Source organism: Corvus hawaiiensis, chromosome 3 (assembly GCF_020740725.1).
Source record: "Corvus hawaiiensis isolate bCorHaw1 chromosome 3, bCorHaw1.pri.cur, whole genome shotgun sequence".
NCBI lineage: Eukaryota > Metazoa > Chordata > Aves > Passeriformes > Corvidae > Corvus > Corvus hawaiiensis.
The window spans coordinates 3545234-3568541 of NC_063215.1; the positions used below are offsets into that span (position 1 = coordinate 3545234).

The 23308-nt window shown below is 49.1% G+C and overlaps 2 protein-coding genes across 3 annotated transcripts in view; both read left to right on the top strand.

Annotated features, from left to right (window-relative positions):
* Positions 1-14491, top strand: part of GATA4 (GATA binding protein 4) — a 28368-nt gene extending 13877 nt beyond the window's left edge. The window contains exons 2-6 of one of the 2 annotated variants that reach the window (XM_048297530.1): positions 5008-5177; positions 7461-7586; positions 8890-8977; positions 9238-9383; positions 9991-14491. In XM_048297530.1, the coding sequence (XP_048153487.1) occupies positions 5008-5177; positions 7461-7586; positions 8890-8977; positions 9238-9383; positions 9991-10173 (713 nt within the window). In that variant the 3' untranslated portion in view covers positions 10174-14491. The remainder of the gene's footprint in view (positions 1-5007; positions 5178-7460; positions 7587-8889; positions 8978-9237; positions 9384-9990) is intronic. The other variant, XM_048297531.1, reaches the window with a different exon arrangement.
* A 2857-nt stretch (positions 14492-17348) lies between these two features.
* Positions 17349-22493, top strand: NEIL2 (nei like DNA glycosylase 2). The gene is given in 6 exon segments (XM_048297543.1): positions 17349-17387; positions 17389-17591; positions 18238-18421; positions 19648-19979; positions 20876-21072; positions 21419-22493. Coding segments are annotated over 6 exon segments (1272 nt in total). The 3' UTR covers positions 21736-22493.
* Positions 22494-23308: the final 815 nt, after the last annotated feature.

The window sequence follows — 23308 nt, forward strand, 5'->3', positions numbered from 1 at the left end:
ACCAGGTTGCTCCAAGCCCTGTCCAACCTGGCATTGGACACTTCCAGGGATGGGTTGATAAAGAAAAGCCCAAAGGTCTGGACCTAGGAATAGAAGTAGTGCCAGGCTGGCAGAGTTGGGGTTTGAAGAGATGGTGGGAAGAAGTCACTTCAAGCCACTCTCCAGGCTCAAGCCTTGGGTAGAGTTGCAAGTGGGTGTCTGGTTCTCCTGTTTGGGAAGGCAAAATTCCTCAGACTTTTGGTGAGCCAGAGGTGCTGGAGATGTGGGCTGGCTGGGGGGGCTCCGGTCTGCTTTCCTCTTGATCCCAGCAGTGCCCATACAGGCCGATGTCAGTGGATGTGAAGGACTCCTCCCAATGACCAAGTGTCACAAAAGGCCACATCCAAGAATTCTTTTTTCCCTACCAGACCCCCATGCCCGCTTAGGAGTCACTCCTGGCTCCCTGGGGACTGGATGTCCCATTGTGGAAAGTGTTTCTGACATGAGTGTGCCCAAGGCCTCACCCAAGATTAGGAGGCTGTTGTGCAACACACAAGTGACATTTCCTGCCCTGGGGACCTTGCAGTGCTCATAAACAGTAGATGTGAGGGGAAAAATCTCGTTTTACACAGCAAGCTGATGGTGACCAGGATGGGGATGGAACATAATCCATCCTCTCCACTGGTCATTCACTGAGTTTTCATGACCTGCTTTCAAGTGAGAAGCTCCTTCATTGACTAAAGGCAGGGTTTTATGAAGAATTAAGTAGAAGGCCATCAGGATTAGTCAACACCAGGGACCCAGGCCATAAAAAGGACCGAATGATCCCAAGATAGAAGATAAGGGCTCGGCAAAGGCACGTGGGGAAGCTGAACATTCAAAGAGGAAGACGAGGCCACTCAGCACACAGGAGGCTCCCCCAGCCACAGGCTGATGTCCTTCTCAGCCTGATCAGCAAATCCTTCCCTCAACCCTGTCCCAGTGCTGGCTGTACCTGGCTTCAGGAGAGGGAGTAAATCTTTCCAGCAGAAAGGCCATTACAGAGGTCACCGGATGGACCCATAAATCTCCATTATCAGGCAGCGGCTCCTGTGCCACAGAACGGAAATCATTGCCCTGAGTGCGACTGGGGGAGCCTTTCCTTCCCCCCTCATTGTTCAGGGCCCTCTGGGAGCCGCTCGGGCCATTTGCTGCCTGAATAAACGTTTCCTTTCCCGGCTGCAAAGTACAAGGAATAAGTGTCAGGGGATCTCATAATGCCAGGATTTAGAGCTTCAGCCCCGAGCCAGAAGCCAAGAAAACACTTTGCTGCTTTTTCCTGGGGAGTCTCCTTAATCCCCATTATTAATAACAGTGACAAATTAAACAATTAGTGCACTTGAAGCCCGATGGCCTCCATGCCCAATATAGCTCAGCCTGATGGTGGATCCCGGCTCCTGTGGGCTCTGAGCCCTGGGAACATCCAGGTTTCCTGGGTCCTGGACACCCACCCACATCAAACTGCACAGGCTGCAGGTCTTCAGGTGATACTTTCTCATTATTTTGCAGATCTTCAGGGTTTTTGAGAGCGGGGGGGATGTGTGGACAGAAGGACAGCTCAGAAAGCTCCCCTCGGCAACTTCATCCTGGAGTTTAGTGATGCTGTGAAATTATATATATAGATATATATATACAAAATAATAATTATAAAAATATAATTTCTTCTAGAAAGAAATCCAATCCCTTGTTTCCCACTTTCTTAGGGCCCAAACACCCTTTGTGCAATAAATGACATGCCCCAAGCCTCTATCATCACCTCTATGCCAACATCCAGCAGTGTCCAAGACACCTCCTGTGCCATCCCAAAGCATTCTTTGAAGCAGGTGAGGATATTTCTCCTCCAGGCAATATCTCCTGAGGTCAAAGAGCTCTCCCTACACTGACAGGGCTGCAGGAACAGTTTTAATGAGGTTGCACTCTTCAGATGTCATCTGACTCAGCACTGGATGGTGCCCAGAGGGGACACACCTATCTGATATGGGCTCGATTAGGGAGAGCCACCCATTGCGTGGGGCCTCGGTGTCCCCTGGGAACAAAGTCTGTCCCTTCCCCTCTCAAACACCAATGATTCCTGTTTATGAATGTCCACAAGGATCACCTTTGCCTGCAGCTCAGAGAGGAAAGTCTCATAAATGTTATTGCCATGGAAGAAGAAGGAGACTTTTGGAAACTTCAACCAGTGAAAATTTGGATGAGGCTTGGAGCAACCTGGGATAGTTTAAGGTGTCCCTGCCCATGGCAAGGGGTTGGAATGAGATGGGCTTTAAGGTCTCTTTCGACCCAAATCATTCTGTGATTCTGTGAAAGTCCCTCAAGAAAGACGCTCCAGTCCGAATCCCACGGAAACTGGGAAAAACCCCAAAACCCAACCCAAAAGCACCAAAGAAATAGGGAAGAATATCAGGCAAATGCAGATGGAAAAGGAGAGCAGGTCTCAAGACAGGTTTGCGCTCGTCTTTTGGATGTTGATGAGAAACCAACACTTTAAATATTGTGGGCACTGGAGCTGAGTGTCCCACTCTTGGGAAATAACAATCAGCATTTGACAACAAATTATTTATTGCCAGAAAATAGGAGACTTACATTCTTCTAAAACCAAAAATATATCCATACCTGACATTTTTTTGAGGGACCTTCTTATTCAAGAGCTAGTCCAAGTCTTAACATTTCCAAGGGACTGTTAGGAATTTTCTCCTTTGTCTTTGATCAAAAACTTTTATATTTTGGTTTCCTGGTGGAAAAACCTCCAAGAAAGATTGTATTTTGTAATTAGTCACAGGCACAACTCAAATCACTCAAGCTTTAACTTTTACATTTTGATTACCTCTGCTCTGCTAAATTCTCCCTGGATTATGTCCACAACTCTGTACTGAATTATTTTCGAAGAAGAAGGGATTTTTTACAGGACAAAAATTACTGTGAAAATACTTGGGCTTTTTCTTTGGAAAATTATAATCAAAAACCTCAACAACTTCTAAGATGAAAAAAACCCCAGTGAAATGTTTTCCTTTCTTGAGATTTTTCAAGGAAACGAGTTCTTTCCTGACCAGCTGTTCCAATCCCTTCTCTTTTCAAAGGAAGTTTATTTGATCTAGATTTTGGCTGTGACTCAATTGTAATTTTAAGGGGGAAAGTGAGGGTTATGGTATCACTGAATCCACGTGGACAAAATTGCCTGGAGGGATTCCCATCTTTTCAAAACCACCAGAATTTCTCCAGGGTAATGAGATTTTCCTAAACTGCCGGGAAGATACTGGATTCCTGCTTTTCTGGCTCCAGAGCTGCTTGGGTACAATAAATTACTGCTTTCTACCATTTCCTCATGGGCACACGGTGTAATCTCCTGCCATTTTTAGCCTGATTTTCTAGGGAGAATTAGGCTCACGTCAACATTTTCCTCTGTCTCTGTTTACTGGCGCCATTTCATTAAATTTTTTGTCCTTTGGCTGCTTCACAGTTATGCAGTTTCCTGCAGATTTTCCAAAAATAGTCTGGGGAAAAGAGAAAATAAGGCCATGTCTGAACATAACCCTTGCTAGACATCAGAGAATCCACATGGGATTGAGGCACAGCTCAGCAAGAAGCCAAATTTTGTTGGTTTGCTCCTTGGGGAGCAATTGTCTTTGAGCAGGAAGCTGAGGTTTTCATGTAAAAAGCAGGTGGACAAGCAAAAAATATAGTGAAGTTCTTGGCTTCTGGAAGGCTTTGTATGGAACAGGGACTGAGCGGTGTCTTTCCAAAGGATGATGCAGTCGAGCTGTGTTGTGCTGACCTTTGCACCTCCTGGTCCTGCCACAGCCAGAGGGACTGGACTGGCCCAGCCCAGGGCAGTTCATAGAATCCCAGAATGGTTTGAGTTGGAAGAGACCTTAAAGTTCATCTCATTCCAACCCCCCTGCCATGGGCAGGGACACCTTCCACCGTCCCAGGGTGCTCCAAGCCCCGTCCATCCCAGCCTTGGACACTTCCAGGGATGGAGCAGCCACAGCTTCTCTGGGCACCCTGTGCCAGGGCCTCACCACCCTCACAGGGAAGAATTCCTTCCTAACATCTGATCTAAACTTGCCCTCTGTCAGTTTAAACCTATTGCCCCTTGTCCTGTCCCTCCATGACCAATTGTCCTCCCCCTCACAGCCCAGCTGCAGCCGAGCCCCAGTGCAGAAGGTACCAGGGAGGCAGTGGGTGAATGCAGCAAGCCCTGGAGTGTGGCATCAAGCACGATGCAGACTTCCATCAAAAGCTGAGCCTCTGACACACATAAATTCCCAACAATCCCTGTTATCTGTCAGCCTGAGCTGGGGTTAGAATCCCAGAACCATGGAATGGTTTGGGTTGCAAGGGACCTTAAAGACCATCCGTTTGAACCCTCTTCCATGGGCAGGGAACCTTCACACTTTAGATGTGGATTCCTGTAATCAGGAGATGTTTCCCGTGCAGAGAATGGGGTGAAGGCACACGAACCTCCTCTCCCTTGGCTCTCTGCAGCCATTCCCCCAGCAGAGGGGCTGGGTGAGGAGCATTCCCATGGCGAGCAGGGCACATGGAATGGTTTTCCCTGCCCAGCTGAGATGCAGCTGCCTGATCTCTGGGCAGTTCTCCTGTGTGGGGTTTGCGTTTGTCCGTGATCTCAGGAATCTGCCCTCATTGTAAACAGGGCTGTTCGCCTGCCCCAATCTGCTTGCCCTGGCCATGGTCAATCTTGAAAATTGGATAATGTCAGAGCACAAGGGGTGGTTTCTCTTTCTGTATCCTGGTATCTGTGTCCCTGCTGCCACAGAAGTCCTGCAGCCATGGCAGGGAAAGGAGTCGCTCTTCCCAATAATCCCTGGGGGCTTGCTTGGGGAAGGAAGAGCTGTTTCTTGCAACCTATAAAATCTGAATGTGATTTCTTGAAATGTCCCTTCTGGGCTAAACTGAGAACCAGAGCAGCAATTAAATGTATGGCCACCTAACTAACTGAGTCTCTTCCCTTCTCTCCCATCCTGGCAGCAGAATTTTTTGACGATTATTCCGAGGGGCGAGAATGTGTCAACTGTGGGGCCATGTCCACCCCGCTGTGGAGGAGGGACGGCACGGGGCACTACCTCTGCAACGCCTGTGGGCTCTACCACAAGATGAACGGCATCAACCGGCCCCTGTTCAAACCCCAGAGGAGGCTGGTAAGTCAAGAAAACACACCTGGGGTGAGGAGGAGGCAAAGAGACCTCGGCCAGCTGGAGATGCCAGGGGTGCTTCAACTCCATCTGCCCGGCTGAGATCCAGATTTTCAAAACAAGACAGATTTTCTCATGCTTGGGACACTCCAAGACCTTGTACTGCCCAGAGCAGTCCTCCAGATGCTCAGCCAGGCAGTGGAAGGGGCTGACGGACACAGGGTGATTTTGGGATTTGTGGTGTTGGTTCAGCAAAAGCCAGTCTTTGCTTTAGTATCCTGCAGGCATTTCAGGAGGAATGGCAACTCTCCCCAGTTCCAGGACAGTACCAGTACATCTTCTCTTACCCACAGGGGTCCCTGGTCACTGCTGGGTGACCCCCTCACTTCATGGTGACTCTTCTGGATACCTTTTTTGGATACTCTTCTCCCAGATCCGTTGGGTGAGGTGAAGTCCCCACTGCAGGTCAGGTCAGGGCATCCCAAAACCTGTGGGGTCAGGGTGGGGCATGCACAAGGAACCTGGGGGACAGGAACAGGAATGTTCAGCCTGGAAAAGAGAAGGCTTTGGGTTGACCTAATTGCAGCTTTCCTGAAGGAAGCCTACAGGAAAGATGGGGAGACTATTTCCAAGAGTGACAGGACGAGAGGGAATGGTTTCAAACTGACAGAGGGCAGGGTTAGATGGGATATTGGGAAGGAATTCTTCCCTGTGAGGGTGGGGAGGCCCTGGCACAGGTTGCCCAGAGAAGCTGTGGCTGCCCCTGGATCCCTGGAAGTGCCCAAGGCCAGGCTGGATAAGGCCTTGAGCAACCTGGGCTAGTGAAGGTGGTTGGGACTAGATGAGCTCGAAGGTCCCTTCTAACATCTTAAAATTCTACGATTCTACAACATTCTACGATTCCATAACGTTCCACGACCGTGAACCCAAGCTAAAAGCAGCCACCAAGCCACCCCCGAGAGCCAGGTTTCCGCACTCCTTGCTTCCCACGAGGCTCCATCCCCACCCTGCCCTGCCCTTTGCATCGCTCAGCCCTGTCTGTGCCCGCACACAGCGAGTGCCAAAAGCAGCCGGAGCGCTGCCAGCAGCCACGGGCACCCAGCGCCCTCTTGTGAAACGCCTCTCCGGACACCGCCTGATCCCGGCAGGATCTCACCCCGGCACCCAGGACCTTCCCTCTCTCATTTACCGGCCTCTAAAGCCTGAGCTTTGAAGGATGATGGGAAGAGTCAGGCAGGTGTGGAGCACGTGGCTTTTTCTTCCTCCACCTCCCACTCTGCTTCCAAGATCAAAGCTTGTATTCTACATGGCTTCAAGCCCATTGCTTTCTCCTCTGGCCTTCTGAGCCTGACTAAACAAGTTCACCCAGAAAGGGAACTTCGGGTCTGCTCCCTGCACTAATTCATTAGTGAGAATTCCTATTAATTATCCCTCTTTATCAAGAGGAGGAAAATGCTGCCGGAAGGTGGTTCTTCTTTTTTTTTTAATCTTCCCCTCAAGCTCCTTGAGCAACATATCACAAAGGAACATGTAACATTTATGGCATTGGTAACATTTTCTTGGGATAGCCAGGAAGGTGAAGGGCTTGGGAGCTGGAAAAGTCAGGATGGTCTGAGATCCAGATACCTTAGTGTAGGCGTGTACATGTGCAGGGGGGTCTCTAAGCTGTCACCAGACCTGCTGGAGATCTGGGGATCTGTTCAGGTGATGTGGGATTCTGGAGAAGGAGGCTCAGGGGGCACCTTCTCATGCTCCACAACTCCCTGACAGAAGGTTCAGCCGGGGGGGGTTGGACACTGCTCCCAGGGAACAAGGGACAGGACAAGAGGAAATGGCCTCAAGCTGTGCCAGGGGAGGTTCAGGTCAGACATCAAGAAGAATTTAGGTGGTCACGCATTGGAATTGGCTGCCTGGGGAGGTGGTGGAATCCCCATCTCCAAAGGTGTCCAAAGGTGGATGTGACACTCACTGCTCTGGTCTGGTTGACAAGGTGGGGATCGGTCTCAGGTTGGATTGGGTGATCTTGGACGTCCTTCCCAACCTTAATGATTCTATTTCATGTCTCTGGCACCATCTGAGATGCCTCAGGACACCTGGGACCTCCTGGAGGCTGTGGAAAGGCCAAGAGGGGCAGAAAGAGGTAGTTGGACAACTGCAAAGGGGTGAAAAGAGAGGCAAGAGCAGAGGGGGTACCCTGAGGCGTGCTGGAGCAAGCTGGTTGGAATCTGGAGCGCTGCTGGTGAGGGCACTGCAGGGCTGACATGTTTCCTTGCTCCGCTGTCCCCACAGTCAGCGTCCCGCCGCGTCGGCCTCTCCTGTGCCAACTGCCACACGACGACCACCACGCTCTGGCGCAGGAACGCTGAGGGAGAGCCCGTCTGCAATGCCTGCGGACTCTACATGAAGCTCCACGGGGTAAATCCTTGCTGTGGGAGGGTGGCACCAGGCTGGGGGCTGGGTTCTTTGCACACCTCTGTGCTCTCCTGGAGCTGGTTTTCCTGCTGTCCCTTTGGTTTAGTCCCCCTCAAGGTTACATCATGTTTATACCGGCAAGGGGGGGTGCACACTGGGTATTTCTCACTTACTAATTAGGTCCCCTTTGCAAATAAGTCTTAAAACCTAACAAAACCAGGCCCAGATTCTTTCCACATAAGTGCAGGCACTTTAGTTAAAAAGGGAAGTCAGAAGCACAAGGAAGGGCTGAGCTCCTTCACATGAGCTGTCAGATCCCAGCTAAGGCTTGGCTGTAGACTTGTCAGGGACTGATGGGTCACTTTTCTTGTACAGGTGTCCAGATAAGTCTCTTCCTGCCAGTGGTAGCTTCATGTATTGATATCACACCTGATATATCTAGAAGAGTCCTGCTGGTGTCCAAGGCATGGCAGGAATTCAGGATGTAAATCTCCAGCTTTTCTCCCATCACTCAGCGGCAATGGGGCCACCCCCATGGCAGAGACAGAAGCCCTCAACACCCTGGTGATTGCTCAGTGGCAGCCCCCTGTTCTGTTCCTCATGGCACTGGCATCCCTGCCCGTGGCAGAAGGGTTAGAACTAAATGATCTTTAAGGTCCCTTCCAACCCAAACCATTCCTGGTTCTGTGATTGCTGCTCCTAGGGTTTTTATATTCCATATATAGATATGGAAAAAACCCAACTCCTATGAGGCAATAAATAATTGCTTTACATTTTGCATTTCTTGCTTGAACAGTTTGTGTCTGACTAAAGATGCTCTCAGTGATGTCCAGTGCTTGAGAGGAGATGACAGAATATTCAGCAGGGTCAGGTCAAAACTGGAAGTTATGGTGGATCAGGGGAAGTCTCACCTAACCAAAAAATTCTTCCTAGAAATCCCAGTGTCTTTCTGACCACCTCCGTGGGATGAGCTCCTACGGGAGGTCATCCCACATAGGTTTGGTGCCTTTCAAAAAAGCAGGTATAAGCCAGACAGATGTTTCTGGTCTGAGTTAAACAGGAAAGTCAATCAGATGAGCTGGTCTTCCCTTCTGGCCCTAAAACACTCAGAACCATGGTGTGAACTTTCTTCCTATTCCCATTTGGATGCATGTCTTGAATCTCTCTTGACCAGGGAATTTGGGCTCCGTCTTGATGTTGCTTTCAATTAAACCAGCTCGACCACAAGTTAGAACTAGAATCATGTTCTCTTAGATGACCTTAAGGACATTCAGAAACCAATGTGCTTTTCTATTTGTATCCACAGGTCCCAAGGCCTTTAGCCATGAGAAAAGAGGGAATTCAGACGAGGAAACGCAAGCCTAAGAACCTTAACAAAACAAAGGCACAAGCAGGTAAGTGTTGAATGGAGGAATTTATTTTATGATGTGTATTTGTGTGTGCACTTGTGTTTTTGACCACAGTGCCCTGCAAGTCAGAGACCCAGTGACAAAACAGGCCAGTTTTCAAAAAAATGGGGGATGCCTAAATACCTGAATATCCTTCCAACTATTTTAAAATTTATTTTTACCACGCTAGCGTCTGGGTGGGTGGGCAGAGCTCTGTGCTGAAAGCTCTTTGGAAAGAGCCTGTTTTACCCTCTGGTTTCGTCCAGGCCCATCCAGCAGCGAGAGTCTTACCCCAACCACCAGCTCCACCAGCAGCAGCAGCAGCAGCACCACGACCACCGAGGAAATGCGCCCCATCAAAACAGAACCCGGGCTCTCATCTCACTACGGGCACCCCAGCCCCGTTTCTCAGGTACGGAGAGGAGGTGCTGGCAGAGGAAAAAAAATGGGAAATAGGATGGAAGACATGGGGAGAACATCCTCAAAACCTTAATTAGGTACTTAAAGATAAGCACCTGAAGGGAGGCTGCAGGAAAGATGGAGAGAAACTATTTGCAAGGGCCTGGAGTGATAGGACAAAGGGGAATGGCTTCAAACTGACAAAGAGCAGGTTTAGATTGGATATTAGGAAGAAATTCTTCCCGGTGAGGGTGGGGAGGCCCTGGCCCAGGTTGCCCAGAGAAGCTGTGGCTGCCCCTGGATCCCTGGAAGTGTCCAAGGCCAGGTTGGATGGGGCTTGGAGCAGCCTGGGGCAGTGGAAGGTGTCCCTGCCCATGGCAGGGAGTTGGAACAAGATGATCTTTAAGGTCTCTTCAAACCCAAATCATTGTGTTTCTAGAATTAGAAGGAAAAGCAGAGAGCAGGAAAGAACCTGCCCAAAGTATCCCACGTCGGCTGCAATCTCCAGCCCTGCACCAAATCCAGACACATTTTTACAACAGCACCAGCTCACACAAAAGGGATTCACACGGTCCTCTAAGGTTTGAAGCTTTTTTCACAGCATTCTCCTTTTTCCATAGGCATTCTCAGTCTCTGCCATGTCTGGACATGGATCATCCATCCACCCTGCGATCTCAGCTCTGAAGCTTTCCCCGCAGGCTTATCAGTCAGCCATGAGCCAGTCTCCCCAAACCAGCTCCAAACAGGACTCCTGGAACAGCCTGGTGCTGGCTGAGAACCACGGGGACATCATAACTGCATAACCTGGCCCCTTCCCTATGAACTCCAGGCTGATCCGCTCGAGAGATGAAGAAGATGCCATGTAATCATCAAGTCATTGTTGTCTCCCACCTCCCCTGCTCTCCTGCCTTCTCTCCCCTTGTGAGATGTTCCACCAGAGAGGTACAGAGAACTTATCCGAGGTGTAGGGGAGCTCTCATGAAATGAACAGAGAAGACTCAAATCTCAAAGTAACTCAAGGATTTGAAGCCTTTTTTCCCCACTTTAAATGAGCCTCTCTGATTGTCACCACTTACTACGAAACAGCCAGAAACACAGAGATGGACACAGTTCTTGAGTTTTATTTAACAATATCTGGCATTTAAGACTCAGACAATGGTGGAGCAGAGACACTTCTTCTGTTGCCACCCATTCTTTTTCTGAACAGAAGAAAATGCCACCATCTTCTCATGAGCTAAATTCAGTGATCTTCCACCAAACAGAGCCAGTTCCAGCACAGTTTGCTGAACAGACTTCACTAGAGATTCTTTAGTGGCTTTAGTGGATTTGATATGATGTAGGGCAGAGAAAAAAAGAGACATCCCCCTTCCTCCTCAGCTCACACATGTAGAGCATTGTCTTCATTTTCCTAGATGGTCTGGAAAGCTCATGAATGTCCGTATTTAATAGTAACTCCTTTCCTATTTATCACTACGAAATTGTGGGACTGTGTTTCCAAAAGGTTGTTGGCTAAGCCTGGAGTAGGTCTGTCCAAAGTCAAAGAGGGATTTTGGAAGAAGGAACCTTCTGGAAGAAAGTAGATGAGACCCATGCTGGTCATCAAATCCTGGAGGAAATGGCTGGGCTCTTCACTGATGGATAGTGACAAGCCAGGCTTAGAGATAATTCAAGAGCACAGCAAGTGAAAGATGCTCTTCTAACACTGCTGTGCCATTGCTTTTCAGACAGATAATTTAATTATTTTGCCTGTTTTCATGTTGGTTTGGATGCCACTGATGAAATCTGACTGTCACTTATTTTTGGCTGTACTGTGAGTGCCCACTGTCCCCCTAACAGCTGGCTTGTGACCATTTCCCACATCTAATCCTTTAGGATTTCACTTTTTGCAACAAGCAGTGGCTTCAGCCCCTACTGGAAGTGGCAGGGGCTGTTTTCTTTACCAAGCATGTGCACAGACTTGCTTGCCTGCAAGAGAAGCACAACTCCATTAAACAAGACTCATCTGTTTGCTTGCCCATAAGGCTCTCAGCTACCGGGGAATCCTGGCAAATGGAGCTGGAAGAGATGCTAAGAGCCCGCTGGGATCAGTCCTGCCTAATCCAGCCCTGACTGCTCTGTCTCTGGCTTAACAAACTCAAACTCCAGCACTGCAGACGCCACAGCTCCCCTGGGCAGTCCAAGTGCTTCACCAGATGCTTCCCATGACGTTTGCATCAACATTTCCAAGGAAGGACAGCTTTGCCTGTCCACGCAGAGAATTTCTGGGAGACCTCATCCCTCAAGATTCTTCACTCTTGTTTCTGTCTGCTCCCAAGCTCTGTGACCCTTCTTGCCTTCCCAGCTCCTCTCTTTTCCTCCTCACATCCAGAACTCGAGTACTGAACTATCAAGTGAAAAATCTCTAAGGGGGATTGTGCCTCCCTCCCAAATGTGCCACCCTCTGTCTCCTACTTTTCAACATTCCCACAAGGAGTGTTTTTCCACACAAACACTAAGGCACATGGCTTGGTGAAGAGAAGAGCCATGGACAGGTTTGAGGCAAAAGAATGGCATTGTGTTGTCTTTGTCTGAACTCAGCCTTTCCCTCCTGGTGGTGTAAAAGCTTCTCTAAGGAGAAGGATTCAACTGGACTGGTCATGACTGGAGAGTCCTGGACCCTCTCCCATTCCCCGTTCTCTCCATAGCTCAGATTTGCAGGGTTTTGGAGGGGTGATAGAGCCTCCACACTCCCTAGAGAAAAACACCATGGCAATGATGCCATGGGAACGGCTGGATGGTGTCTGCACCAGTTCCCACTCTGTCTTGCAGAGCTAATGCAGTGTTTATGCAGCCTCATTAGTGCTAATTACAGGTGAAGGAAAGACATTAATGAAACATGAATAAATAAAATTCTGTGATTCTGTTCAGACCTGCTAGGTTTCAGAGAAGAGGCCAGAAATAACACTGAAAAATATGAATTTGAGGTGAAAACACAAAGGTGTTTCTCCATTGGCAGGAAGATCTTTACCCAAACTCTCCCTTCAAGTAAATCCCTTTGTAAATGGCAGTAGAGCTCTCCTGGGATCTGGCTATGAATTCCTGGCCATAACACAGCAACCTGCACCACAAAATCCCCCTTGGCTCATGCCAACTTTTGACATATCCACAACTACCCTGGAAAGCCCAAGAGGGAGTAGAGCCTCCTAGAGAGGAGCTAAAGTCCAGACCAACAACACCTCCCATTTCTCTTTCCATCTGGAGGCTCACAGTGGTTCTGTCCACCTTCCCTTGTTGCTGTGTTCCTCCTCCTTCCCTCAAAGCCAAATTCCCCAGTGGAATTTTTCTCCCACCCTTAAAACCCACTCAGAGATGCCAGAAAGGGCTCTGCTTGTAATGCCAGAGGGAAAAATCCCTGCAGAACATAAGTCTGCCTTATGCCCACTGGGTAGAGATTTATAAACTGGTTTTTAGCCTTCCTCGAAGCCCGAAAAACAATTCTTGAAACAGAGTGAGGAGCATTTACAAGTCCCTGCTAACAGAACAAGAAGTCTGCTTTCAAAAGGTGAAGCTTTGGGGGCCATGAGGACAGCTTTAGGGGTAGAGGACAACTCTTTAGGGGTAGAAATTAGCTCTTTTGTCCCTGCTTTTGCACCAGAAGTTCGGATACACCAGGTCCTGTGGTTCTTTTCAATCACCCAAAACTGTTGTAGAGCTGTTGTTGGCCCAGGAGAATTCGTCTTTTTCAGGCCAATGCTGACACCAAGATGGTGAGAGACTGACCTCAGATGCAGCATCACCATTTCAGGTGGGGTACAAACACACCATAATTGATGGGTCCCCTTCTTCAGAGCTTCTAATGATCAAATAACAGAATAATTCAAATCAGAAGGGATGAGATCAGGTTTCCCAGGGCCCTATTCAGGCAACTTTTGAATATTCCTAAGAATGGAAATCCCATCACCTCTCTGGTTTCCTGTTCCAGTGTTTGACCACCCTCATGCTGGGATTTTTTCCAAGAATCACTGGCAAATTAATTGCTCAGACTGGGGGATTCCCATGTAATGAGTCATTGTGGGAGGCTGAACGTGGTCTCCAAGCCCAGGAATCACTCAGAGCCAGTCTTGCAGGTAGGAGCTGGAGTGGCCAATGCAGGATGGCAAACTCCAGAAGTGACAGACAAAGGGATACTCACAGGACAAGAGGATTAAAGTGCCACCACTTGCAGGACACTCAGCTCCTTCTAGCACGAGGGGCCGCTTACAAAAAAGTTCCCCCGTGATGGGGGAGGCAGTTAGAACCTGCTTTGGTAATGAATTAGATACAATTATTAGAGACCCATTAAGGCAAAGTAATTATTAGCTTCATAATTGCTTTTATTGCTGGAGAACCCAGCAAGATCCATACCAGGTCCTACACAAATACAGGACTGAGAATTAATCCTTCCCTGAGAAGGAGGGAAGGGCCCACTCCTGCAAAACACCTCAGCATGTATGAAAACGCATTTGTGGGATTTGTTCCCCTCAAGATCATCCCTAATCATGAAAATTTGGATGCTGAAGGGTTTGCAACACAAGGTTTGGTTGTGTCAGACCACACCTTGTCACTGGCTCAGTGGCCACCAAAAGGAGATGGGCATATGAGAACCAGGACAGGGAGCCAAGAAAGGTCATTTAACCACTTCTAAATGTCTTTGCTCCTTGTGGAAGTGCAATATCTTGATTCACTTCAGCTATTCTTTGTAAACTGATCAGACAAGATCCACAGATCACTTGCAATCTTACGGGCTTGGATGGAGAGGGTGCAATCAGGAGGAGCTCAGGAATATTGCAAGGGAGCTTTAAAACCAATCAACAACTCTCAATGTAACACTGAAGCTGTGACTATGTCAGGGGTGGTGTTTTGTTTTGCCTTTTTTTTTTTTCTTCTCCCCATATATAAAGTTTGAAGCTTCCCAGGTCATCTGGGAAGGTCTCATGGAAATAGACACTTATTTGTAAGGGGGAGAGGGAAACCAACCAACTGAACAAGCTGTAATTATTTAAAGATGTAAAAAAATATCTATTATGAAGTAGTATGGCTACCAATCCACGTAACTTCTACACCTTTAGAACTAATGGAAATAAAACAATGATAATAAAACCAGAAGGTTTCTGCCTGACTCTGTCTACCCTCGTGGGCTTCTTGGAGAGGGCTGGGGCTAAATGATGAAATATTGAAAATATATGAAATGCACCTGGAGAAGAAATGGTGCAGTGGGTCCTGTCCCAGGGAGCTCACAATGAAAGAATTACTGAATAATTTTAAGTCAAAAGGGACAAAATCAGGTTTCTCAGAGCCCTGTTCAGTCAAGTTTTGAATACACCCAAGGATGGAAATCCCACCACCTCTCTGGGTTCCTGCTCCAGTGTCTGACCCCCCTCATGGTGGAAATGTTTTTACAAATCATGGAACGTTAAGGGGTTGGAAGAGACTTTAAAGCTCATCTCATTCAACACCCTGCCATGGGCAGGCACACCTTCCACTAGGCCAGGTTGCTCAAGGCCTTATCCAACCTGGCCTTTGACACTTCCAGGGATGGGGCAGCCACAGCCACCCTGGGCAACCAGTGCCAGGGCCTCCTCACCCTCAAAGTTAATAATTTATTCCCAATATCTAACCTAAATTTCCCCTCTTTCAACTTGTACCATTACTCCTTGTCCTACATAAATGTCTTATGTAACAAATATTAGATAATTAACAAGAGCTAAAATCTTTGGTAAATTAATTGCCTAGACCTGGGGATTCCCATGCAATGAGTCAGTGCAGGAGACTGAATGTCGTCACCAAGCCCCAGAGCCTACAGAGCCCCTTCCTTTATGTAGGATTTGGGATGGCCAATACAGGATGACAAACTCAGAGGTGACAGACCCAGCAGTGATGCAACTCAAAGCCAGGCTGGACAGGGCTTGAAGCAACCTGGGATAGTAGAAGGTGTCCCTGTCCATGGCAGGGAGGTGGAACTAGATGATCTCTAAAGTCCCTTCCAACCCAAACCAGTCTGTGACTATGATTTTAATACAAATGCGGAAAAGCCCCAGCACTGGTAACACCCATAACACAGCAGAGAGGGGAAAAGCCCTTGGGAGCACTTAAAAACCGTCATGACTTAGCTTTTTGGTCTTCTCACCGAGTTTTACTTAGTTCAGCCTGAATGCTTCCAGCTGGACTCAGAGACAACACCCTCAAGCCGAAATCCGGTTGTCAGCAAGGGCTGCGCCCCTACAGAGGGGAAGGTGGCCGAGCACAGCCCTCCTTTAAGCACCCAATCACCCTCCCAGGGTGCCCTGCTTCCTTCCCAGTCCAACCCGTTCCTACAGACCAGTATAACTGGTGGGGTGAGTGAGGCCAGCACCTGGAACCCGCCCATTCCTCCCCCAGCAGCCAACTGGGGAGTTCCCCTGCTATTTGGGGGGAGGATCTTTGTCCCCTATAAAAGGAGGTGGGTGGAAGGGGTTCGGCTGTAGGAGGTCTTCTTGAGGGTGGGTAGAGGTGCTGTGGGAGGTGGTTGGGGGCAGAGGAAGGGCTGTGCAGAGTAGAAGGGAGGCAATGAAGTAGGGGGGGAAGGCTGCCCAGCCTGCTCCCCAAATGGATGTGCAGGGTGGGCCTGGGGAGAGCAGTGAATGAGAGCTGGATGCAGGAATGTGGGGCTTGGGGGGAATGCTGAGGGTGCTTTCACTGCCCTGGGGAGGTGTGGGTGAGAATGGGGTGGGAACTCAAGGCTCTGTTTTTTACAATGGTTGCGAGTTGATGCTTGGCTGAATGTGAGAAGGTGGGGAGCTCTGCACCCCAGTGCAAGCAGAGGGTCAGGGCTGTGCCTTAAAGGCCCTGCAGGAGCCTTGCCCAGGGGTGTAAGGTCCCGGGGAGCCTTCCTGCAATCTCTGGCTGCAGGCAGAGCTGGGGTGAGCTGCATGAGCCCTGTCCTTGCTCTGTTCCCTTGTGGGTGCTGGGTTGCTGTCCAGCCACAAGGACTGGGAGTGAGCCCATACAGGGGGAGGATTTCTCCTGTAGGCCTGGATCCCTGCTCCAGAGCTGCAGAAGGCACCAGCTCAGGTGGCCATGCTCATGGAGAGATGGATGTCATGCCCTGCAGAGGGCTGGGGATGGTTTTCCTCCTCTTTCTCCTTGGAGGGCAGAGTGTTTTGGATGAGACTGAAGTGAGTCTGGAGTAAAAAGGTGAAATGAGGAGGTACAAGGAGATCAGAGATGGCAAATACTGTTCTTTTAATGTCCTGGGAAACAGGTCAGTCTTCCTTCTTGAGGAGGAGTGTTACTTTACTGTCAGACAGGCTACAGCTGGGGCAGTGTGAGCATTAACACCTCCCAGCGCTGGAAGCTCCCAATGCTTCCAGTCTCTCACAGTGAGCCTGTGGAGAACCGATGGAGCAGCAGTCAGAGCTCTGCAGGTGGTGAACTTCCCTGGGATGTGAGCTCTGTCTGTGCTGCCTGACATGAAGCCAGTGCCTGGAAATTTGAGGCAGACCCCTTGGATGACCTGTGGCCAGCTGCATCCAGGGATCCAAGCTGCTGCTGGTGCCTTTGGCAGCAGGAGTGTCTCTTTAGCTGTGTCTTTATCAACATAATATGCAAGTTTTCGGGTGCAAATGGAGCAGGCCTGTGAGTAATTATCACATGCCCTTGAAGGCAGAGGACTAAAGCTCAGTCCTTTACCCTTGGTAAATCTAGTTTTGATGACCACTTAACATCTGTACCTTGATATAAGACATTAAATTAATGTTCCCTAACATGTTTTCCTCCTGAGCCCTTCCAAAAGGGATTTGGTTTGTGCTGCAGCACAGGAAGGCCTTTACAGCCATCGTGTCATGCCTGCTGCTCCTCCTCACAGCCATGCCTAGGATGTCCCCTTGCTGTGGAAGGAGTGTGTGGCATTGGAGGCTTTGGTTTTAGTCACTCTGAGCCAGCCCAGGCAGTGGAGAAGCCAAGATGCTGGCATGAGGTGGGAATGGCTCTTCTGGTGGGGGACCCCAGGACTGCTGTTGATTTTTTTTTTTTTCATCAAGCTGTCTCACAGCTGTGCCAGGTGCCTCAGAGCCCTGTACTGAGTGCTGTGGAGCTTGACGCTGAGCCTCTGGTCAGTGCTGGTCTCTGGGATTAGTTTGCAGGGAGAACTGGCACTGTGGGATGAAAGCCAAACTGAGCTTTCCTTGTACACCCACAGCCAGCAGAAGTCTCAGAAGAGCTGCAAGTGATGGAGGCTTCATGCCTGAAATAACTCCTTATGTATTGGTGTGAGTTCCTGGAGGGAGCTGCAGGATGGTGCTGCTTCATCTCATCCTCATCCGGAGCCTTCTGCTCCCAGATGCTGCTGGCAGAGTGTAGGAATGCTCCCCAACTGGTTCCGTGCCATTGCAGTCAGTGGGGCAAGCAGTGGGTAAAGCAAGGGGTGGAGATGTTCTAATTCCAGGGCTGATCTTTCCATGGGAGCAGCACTTCCCACGGTGTATCAGGGAAAAGATGGGTCACTGGCCTGTGCTGGTTATGGGTCATTAATCATAAAATCACAGAATGGAATGGGTTGAAGGGACCTTAAAGACCATCTACTTCTACCCCCCCTGATGTGGGCAGGGAAACCTTCCACTACTTCAGGAAAAAGGACTTTGGGAGATTCCCAGGCCAAATTCCTGCTTGTGGGGTGAAAGCTGCCATGAGAGCAGGTTGTTCAGGGCTCTGCTTGGATAAATTATATATATCCACTAGGATGGAAGCTCCCCTACCTCCCTGGTCCTGAAAGAAACCTATTCATCTTCATGGACTTTGCCACAGGGACATAAGAAGGAAAATTAGGAGAATGTTTTGTGTATTTCTGAGTTGCAACTTCCCTTCAAGTCTAGGGCAGAGTGTGCCAAGGACCTGCTAATCCCTCAGCAGCTGCTGGAGATGCCAGAAGGCCCATCAGTGAGGAAGTTCCAGCTGCTGACCTCCCCTTTTGTGGGGCAAGTGGTGGCCAAGGTGGGAGGAAGCAGCCGGAAGCTCAATGTGAATGACCTGAATGCCCTGAGGCTGCAGGACTCCCAGGTGAGCTGTGCTAAAGTTTAATTTACAGATCCATGACAAGTCTGGGGGAGGCCACCATTGCCCTGCACCTGGGTGACAGAAGGTGCAGAACCTGTGAATGTTTCCCTGAGGGTTTCACCTGGCTGAGTTAAGGCATCTGTGCTGTAGGTGATGCCATGATAATTTTTTGCCTTTTCTTTTACACCCCTTTTATACCTTTTTACAACTTCTGTACTCTTGGTGCTTTTTGCCTACATTCTTGGACTTGTTGAGTGTCCTAGCTTGACAAACATCTTAGAGGCTTCATAGTTAGGGATCAGTGTGCCCAGACCCCAAGGTCCTCTCCAGAACACATTCTGTAAACTGAGATAGAACCATCCAGGGGAAGGCTCCTTGGGGAGGGGGGCTCACTTGAGCCTCTCACTGGGGAATTTCTGATAGATATGCTAATTAGTAAGGCCTATAAGATTATACCAGATCTTTTGGGGGTGGGCATTGTGGTGTGCATTAAGGTGCATTCAACCTGGGCGTAGTGCACCTAAGGATCCTTAAAATAAGTACCAAGGTAAAATCCCTTTTTCCCTTCTAACCGTGTTTGACTCTTGATTTTTAAGACCAGGAAAAGGAATCACAGGCACTTGTCAGAATTCACACTGGGTTGGTCCTGATGGGACTTCACTGGCCTGACACACCCCAGATGATGATTTGGACCTGAGTGGCCAAACCCTGGTGCAGCCTCACCTCCAATTAAAGGTGGGGAGCAAAATGAAAAGCACAAAATGCACCCAGCACAAAGTTCGAAGGTGAATCAGAAGCAGTGATAACAAACTTCAAACCACTGAGTGTCTGTCCTGGTGGGCCTGATAGGAGCCCCTTAGAGGGATTCAGAACTGAGTGGCATCTGAACACCTTATGCTTCAGGCAGGCAAAGAAAGGAATCTGCAAGGATGACCCCAGCTCTGATGGGAATGGCTTGGATGCTGACTAATCCTGTGTTCAGGGTGGGGTGATGTGTCCTCTAATAGATGCTGTAGAAAATAGTCACTTGTATGGAAACAGCCAGAGGTTTTATCCCTGGATGTGTTCAAAGTCGGGTTGGATGAGGACTGAGCAACCTGGTCTAGTGGAAGGTATCCCTGTCCATGGCAGGGGAGTGGAATGACATCATCCTTAAGAGCCCATCCAAGCCTTTCTAGAATTCTATGATCCTTTATGGATCATCAGTACATCCCAGCTCTTTTTCTCAGGTTCATGGGAAGAACTTGTACCTGGCATTTGTGGCGGCTGAAGGTCCCTTCCGACCAACCGCAGAGGAGACGGTGCTGCAAAGAGAGGCTGCTTGTGGGGCACACTGTCCTGCCCAGGGAGGCCAAGGACAGATTGGTGCTCCACATGCCCATTCCCAGGATGAGGAGCTGCAGGACCCCCAGCACTCAAGATCTGAAGCCCCAGATGGAGCAGAGGGTCCGGGCAATTGGCTGCGCATCCACTTTGGCATGTTCGGCAGCGTCCGGGCAAATGAGTTCTCAAGGGCAAACAGAGCCAATAAAAGGGGGGACTGGAAGGACCCTGTGCCCAGGTATTTCATGGAATCTTCTCTCTCCCTGCCTTTTCTCTTTTCTCCCAAACTAAATTTGTGTGGGGATGCTCTTAGCCTTGATTTTCTCGGATATATGCTAAAGCACAAGAGATGGCATGAGTGGACTTGGGGTGTGTTCAACCAGAGAATCCCCAGTGAAATCAATTGTAGGATGTGTTGCCTGCTGGCCTGGGGATCACAGTACCAGTTCTGCTAAGATTTTATCTTAAAGAGTGAAGTTTTAGGATGCCAGTCTGCATCATGCCCTGAAAGTGTCAGTTTCTCCCAGTTATGTGTTTTTTAAAAAGCCCTGGATAAATAGCAAACATCTCAGCTGGAATCACAGGCTGGAGTGATGCTGTTGAAGGTAGCAGTGAATTGAAAACATGGTTATGGTTTGTGTCCTGTATCCCACTGGAATTGTACAGAGCAAGGGGGAACAGCTCCCCAGAGAAGCTGTGGCTGCCCCATCCCTGGAAGTTTCCAAGGCCGGGTTGGAGCAACCTGGGGTAGGGGAGGGTATCCCAGCCTATGGCAGAGGGGTGGCCCAAGATGATTTTTGGGTTCTCTTCCAACCCAAACCAGTCTATGATTCTATGATTTTTTGAAGGATGATTTGATTTCTATACAAGTATTTTTAGACACAGTTTTGTGTGCTACTTTTAACATCCATTTCCCTGATCTGTCAACCCTCTTGCTGGAGCCCTGGTCATCCAGGGAGCACAGGGAAGCAGAAGGAGCAACTCTCCACCAGTTGTGCGTGTTCACCACCACATTTCATGTCTGAAATCATGAAAGAGGCCACCTTGCCTTGAGACCATGGCCAGCTGCAGAGTACAGCAAGTAGGTCAGAGATGTTTCTGACGAGAGACTCCCAACTTCCTGGCTTCTCCCAGGCTGGTTCTTCACTTTGAGAGTGGAGGCTTCCTTGTTTTCTACAACTGCCGGATGCTCTGGTGCTCCTCTCCGAGGGCTGATCCTGCTTCTGACATCCTGTCTGTGGAATTCCACCGTGGCCGGGCGCTCTGTGCCCTCCGTGCACCTGATCCCATCTGCTACACCCTCCTAGACCAAAGACATTTTTCAGGGCTGGGTGAGTTCCAGGGAATAGTGGCAGAAGGAGAAATGGAGGAGTGTGGGTGGGATGTCTACAGATGCAGAAGTGCATGTCTGGGCAGTTTTTTCTTTAGTCTAACAGCTTCTGGTTGGTCCAGCTGAGGGCATGTGGTCATCTTCAAGGTCTGTAACAAGGGTAGAGGGAAGAAACCTCTTCCAGCCCAATCCCAGATCTAAGTCTACTCTTTGGATGCCACCTCTGATACAGGGAATGGCATTGCTGGCTGCAATCCTTGAGGCAGAAATCACAGGTTGAAACCAGCAGCCTGTGTTACCTTTATTAGAAATATCCTTATTGTCTCTATATTTCTGACCCTTTCCAGGGAACATCATTAAGAACGAGATCTTGTACCTGGCCAGGATCCACCCATTAACACCAGGCTCCCTCTTGGCTCCCTCAGATCTGGAGCATCTGCTGGACTGCGCCATTCAGTTCAGCTCTGAGTGGCTGCACAACAAACTGCGTGGCCAGGGGCTGCACCCCAGGGTGTACCAGAAGGAGCAGTGTCCCCTGGGGCATCCCTTGATGAAGGGGACTTTTGGACCCTTGGGTGGCTTCAAGAGACTTACATGGTGGTGCCCTCAGTGCCAGCCTGCAGTGCTGCCAGGGGATGGGGACCCTTCCCCAGTCACTGAGTGACCTGTCCTGGAGGGTGCTAGGTGGTATTTCAGCCATGCTCTTCATTGTCCTAAAAGGTCTCAGTGGTTTTTTTGAGGCTGTTGAGTTTGGTCCTTAGGGACCTGCAGAGTTAAGTGCTCAGTGGGGGTCCCAGGTCCCCTGAGTGGCTGTAGAAAGGAAAAAGTGGCTGTCCATGGTTTTTTTTTTTTTTTTTTTTTTTTTTTTTGTCACAGTGGCAGAACAGTGTAAAGAGTTTGACCAGTTCTGAGGTGTTTTGGTTGCCCTGTTCAGGTGGCAGTGGATGGGAAGTATAAAGGGTTGAGCAGGGCACTGCTGTAGTCTGAAGTGACCCTGTCCTTTGACCCTGGAGGACTTAGCAAAACAGAGGATACCCCTCTGCCTCAACAGCTTGATTAATTGGGAATTAAATAATCCTGCCTCTGTCTGGAGCTGGATACCTGTGGGATGGGTGTGGTTAAACATGAGGGGCTGTTCCCTGTGTCAGATCTGACAGGAACAGCTCCCTCCTTCCACATCAATGTACACAAAATATACGTCAGCAGTGCTTGGTGGAACTCATCTCTGCCACCAATAGGTTTCAGCTTTGTGGCAAGCTGCCAATTCCAGATCTCGCTGTAGAAGTAATTAAAAAAAAATTAGAAATACACTGTGTGATGGGGATTGCATAAAACTCAGGATCTCCAAGGAAACCTGAAAGCAGAAAGGTTTGGAAATAGACCTGTGTCTCTAAACACTAGGCAGGAACTGCTGCTGTCCTCTCCCCCTGGATTTGAGTTTATTTTAATAACCTGTTGAGCAAAAAAATAAAAGCTGGAATTAGAACTGGTGCTGTTCAGTGCAAGTGTGTCCTTTCTGGCAGTTTCTTGGTTAAAAGCTGAGGTGTACAGGGAAATTCCAGCTGCCTGGAGTTGGTTAACAGCTACCTCTGTGGTGCTGCCTGTAGAGGATGGTACCAGCAGCTTTCCTCAGTGGTGTAAAGGTTCTCATTAATGGGAATTGCATTTAAAGATGGATTGCAAATCAGCTGGGAATGCCGGAGGTAAACACCTCCATTGTAGGCAGCTGCTTCCCAGGCAAGACTTGCACAGCCTCTCCCCTGTGAACTGCAACACCCTAGAGTGGTTGCAGGTTATGGGATTGATGAATAAACCAATTAATGGGGTTATGGGGCCAAAGAAGGTGGTTAATGTCCCTTCTGCAGGGTGTCAGCAAAGTACCCTTTCAATGCCCTTCCAAAACAAAAGAATTGTAGAATATCCTGAGTTGGAAGGAACCCACAATGATGATCAAAGTCCAACTTCTGGAAGAAAACCACCCACAAAAAAAAAAACAACCCAAAAGCCAAATCTTGCACTTTGAAAGATGAGGATGGAGCTGGGTCGGTGTTGGGTTCTCGGCACAGGAAGGATGTGAACTGTTGAAGCAAGTCCAGAGGCGGCCACGGAGATGCTCTAAGAGCTGGAGGACCTCTGCTCTGGAGTCAGGCTCCGAGCTGAGAGTGTCCACCTTGGAGAAGAGAAGGAGCCAGGAAGACCTTAGAGTCTCTTCCAGTACCTTAAGGGGCTCCAGGAGA